This window comes from Bidens hawaiensis, unplaced genomic scaffold (assembly GCF_021521415.1).
Source record: "Bidens hawaiensis isolate Kalapana, Puna unplaced genomic scaffold, B.hawaiensis_p1.1 tig00032505_1, whole genome shotgun sequence".
Classification (NCBI taxonomy): domain Eukaryota; kingdom Viridiplantae; phylum Streptophyta; class Magnoliopsida; order Asterales; family Asteraceae; genus Bidens; species Bidens hawaiensis.
Window position 1 is genome coordinate 9061 of NW_027495555.1, and position 4308 is coordinate 13368.

Consider the following 4308-nt stretch of genomic DNA (forward strand, 5'->3'; position numbering starts at 1 on the left):
TCAACCATAGTATTTCATCAAGCATTACAAAGTGATGATTTATTAGTGTTATATTATATATGCTCATCTGCACAAAGTAATTTAATATGAAATTAAAAGATAAAATATGCATGTAAGCTTTAATGTCATGTTGTTAAAACTTTAAATATATGCAAACTGAAAAAAAGATAAATAAATCATAGATAAAACGAAAAATAATCAACGTAGATATTAGAGCATTAACATTGGAATATCTATTTATATCAGTATAATTTAACTAAAAACCACATTTTACAATAAAATTTGTTCATTTAAAAAAAAAATTCTACAATAATTCATCATATCTATCTTTATTCAACTAAATAATACTTATTTATTAATTTTTATTATATTTTTTTCCACCACTCATAAAAAATATATGAAATGAATATGAATTTGATAAGAACCCTGAATTTTTTTTCGTAAATTATATGGTTGGAGGTGATATAGAGATTCAGGTTTACAAATAAAAGTTATTGTTTTTTTAATATTTTCCTTATTTAAATCCGGGTACCAGACTTAGTAATCAAGTAAATTTTGTTATCATTATATGTAACTAACTCATTTTCCTTTTACTATCAATAATGCACGAGCTTATTACCTTCTCACCAAGTCACATGTCCACTTTCACCAGATAAGCATCAAGCGGTTCACTGAAACTTAAATTCCAAAACAACATCACACCACCGATCACATCCTTTGTCTCCTTTATCACAAAAACTCAAAGCCCAAAACAATATACATATTGCATAATTGCATGTACAAGTTTCTACTTAATGAATAACTTGGATTTTATAATTCAACCTCTGGAAAAAAAGTAACAATAATAATTTCTTCTTTTGCTAGACACCCTTCTCCTTATTACACAATCAGCACCAAAAGCTTGTCTCCAAATTCATCCTTTTCATTGTTTGATTGATCAAAATATGGCTTATTATGATGATGAGTATATGTGGCCTCAAGAACACACCACCTTTTTTCCTCTTGCTCACCAAGATCTAGTAAGTTTTTCAAGTTATGAACCTTATGGTGATCATGTAGATACTAGTTATGATGAATATCATGTTTCCGTGTTTGATCAAGAGCCGAAATCCATAGATCTTGGTCATTATGATTATGGTTATGATTATGATAACGATTATGATAATTATTATGATTGTGGTAATTGTAATAATTGGTATTCATCGGCTAATCCTACGATTAACTACATTGCGCATAACTATATGGAACCTAAGCTAATTGCCTATGAACCGGTTGAGTTTGATACCGGCTATGTTAGATATCACACGCAATATTCAATATCTTACCCGAAAGTGGATTTAGAATTTAACGAGCCTGAATTTGAGGAGTATGATCCAACCCCATATGGAGGGGGATATGATATTGAATTCGTATATGGAAAGCCGGTCCCACCCTCGAATCAAACCTGCTATCCACGCTCGAAGCCCAAACCAACTGGGTCTGGTCCCACGCCTAACTCGGAGTTAGAGCCTCAGACCAAGGCCCAGCCTGCTCCTGTTCCTGTTCCCGTTCCTACTCCTATTCCTCAGCCTAAGCCTGAGCATGAGTCTAAGCCTGAGTCTACGCCTATGCCTACTCCTATCACTGTGGTTGAGCCCAAGCCTAAACCCGAACCCAAACCTGAGCCAGAGCCAGTGAATGCTCTGGTTCCTGTGTCGGACCAGGTAGACTTGAGTGAGATTCAAGAAAGGGAAAGGGAAGAATACAGTTATAGTTATCCTGACTATGGATATGATTATCCTTGGCCAGAATATGACAATTCAAATTATGCAACTAGAGTGGGGAACGATTACGGATATGGTAGACAAGTAGTTCAAATTCCTCCTTGTGAATACAGCCCAGAAGTTGTGGATTTTTGTGAAAGTTTATTTGGAAACTGGCCTTGTTTGGCTAGGATTAGAAAGCAACAAATGAGTATTGACAATAACCCCAGAATGAATGGTCCTGAAACCAAGCAGCTTAGTCCATGGGAAGAATGTGCTGGTTACATCTTTGGACGCCCGATGGCATCTTACAATGTGTAGGACTATGGTCATGGGTATGTTGGGGCGTTTTGATTAACTGATTATATGTATTTGGATCATCCTTCAGGTTGGTAAGAAGTATTTCTCTCATCAAAATGATGAGTGATGGAATTCTGTAGTATGCAGGTTATGTAATTTTTTTTGGTTGGATAAATTAGGTGTTGCTTCAAAATAAGTTAATACATAAAAATAAATGTATAAGGATATCTTGTATTCTTTTGTTGCCCCTTTTGGCATTTTATAATCCAAATAATTGTTGCTATTCTTAGAATATTATTCGGTGTGGTTATTTCATTAGTAGATTTGCTAGAAAACTTTTTGGAGTGAAAGTGTTACTCTTAGTTAAATTTGGGTAGAAATGCTTATGGTGACAAAAGATACAGTAATGTTTCATGTTAAACACTTACATGTGATGCACGGTATAAAACTAACTTTAGAATTTGTCATTTCTTATTTAATTTTAATGTGCTGATATGTTTAACTAAACGGAGTTAGCAGATAAAAGAGTTTAGGCCATCTAGGAACATGTCCCCAAATATGGGTCAAGCTGTCGATCACAACTATGGGTTTTAAAGACTAACACGCCCTATGAAACTTTGCCCAATTGTGAAAGCAATCCGAATGACCCAAATACAATCTGTTCTATAACTTCGGCCTAATTGCTTATTGCATATCCATCTTTTTAATAGAATATTACAAACCCAATGGACTCATTTTGTTAATCCAACCCATTTAGTATGGTCCAATAAGAAAACCATAACATATAGCACTTCCATACCCGGCCTTCTTTTTTTTTAACATCCAAATATATTACTCTGTATTTACAAATCACCTTTAGTGGAGATCGAATCCCTGACCACCATTTTAAAAATAAATCACCTTTCCATCACACCAAATGGCGTGGGGTCCATACCCGGCCTTTTAATTCCTATATATACTTTTCTATACTTAGTGTGTGGTTATTATGTTAACATGATTAAAAAACGACTATAAAATGTTTGAATCACAAATTGATGAAATTGTGAATTTTGACTTGTTAAATGTTATGTTCAAGTCAAATTAAGTTAACTGGTTTGCTAGTTTTGGTCAAAATATGTTTAACCAACAAGAGGTAAGTGTCTTTTGCTATTTAGAAGTTTGGAGTATATTTGGACAGTTTTCATTACTTATGGAAACTTGAGGGCTAGACATGTACAACATGGAACTTGTTTGTTAGAAGGCACAGCTAATATTTATAAGCAATCTAGGGTTCACAACGGCTAGATTAGATTTCATTATGTAGTTCTTCATTTCCGTTTATGATTAGTGCTTTGTATTCATATTTCCTTCAGTTGAGTAAGCCTTAATGCAATTAGTGATTTCGTTTTAATTCGTGAGTGTTCTAATTTGATAATTGAGTGTGTTCTTTGGTGTTAAACCATTTGATTCCACTTATATGTTTCAACAATTGGTATCAGAGTTGTAATCGTTCAAACGGACTTATATCTATCTTAATTTGGTTCATTCTCAATGATGGTGAACACTAAATTTGACCTTGTAAAAATTAATGGCACAAATGACTCCGGTCATTGGCGAGTCAAAATGCATGCTTGGGCGCCTCTGATGCTCTGTCGGGGATGGATAACATGCCTGAAGGTTTATCTAACAAGGAGAAACGAGATATCCTTAAGAAAGCACAGAGTGGGATTATCTTGAGCCTCGATGATAGGGTTCACCGGGAAGTATCAAAATAATAGACAGTTTCCGGAGTTTGGTTGAAATTAGAGTCTCTACACAATTAAGTCACTCACTAACTAGTTATATCTCAAGAAAAGAATTTATAACACTAATAAGTGATGTTAGAGGATAAATTTAAAACTTTAAGAGAGGTGGATTAAAAAAATTTGTTGTGTGATATATTATAGTTTGAATTAATTTTAAGTAGCAACCAACATTACATTGAAACTCACAGTAAAAACCCAAATTTTTATAATTAAGAAGCTTCCAAATGACATGGGTGGCAGGAAAGTCTATATAAAAGTCAAATCCAAAGCTCGGTAATTGATACATATATTCCATTAGAAACATCCATCGAATACTTTATCGGTCACATTTTTCGATTTTATTAGTTTAGAACAAGACATAGATCACGACCGCCGTTGTCCTTCTGTTTGTCATCATCTTCCTAAAACATTTCAAGAAACCTTGAATTTTACAACTTCTTTTCTAGGTGTTTGAAATTTAATAGTAGATAGTAGAGGTGCAA

At 33.8% G+C, this 4308-nt stretch overlaps 1 protein-coding gene across 1 annotated transcript; it reads left to right on the forward strand.

Moving 5' to 3' along the window:
* Nucleotides 1–944: 944 nt before the first annotated feature.
* LOC143583747 (uncharacterized) lies at nucleotides 945–2063 on the forward strand. The gene has a single exon (XM_077065974.1). It carries the CDS (start codon nucleotides 945–947, stop codon nucleotides 2061–2063), a length of 1119 nt encoding a protein of 372 aa, XP_076922089.1.
* The last annotated feature ends 2245 nt before the right edge of the window (nucleotides 2064–4308 follow it).

What these genes read in the sequence shown, in the direction of transcription:
- LOC143583747 (XM_077065974.1), top strand. Translation starts at nt 945, where the DNA reads ATGGCTTATTATGATGATGAGTATATGTGGCCTCAAGAACACACCACC.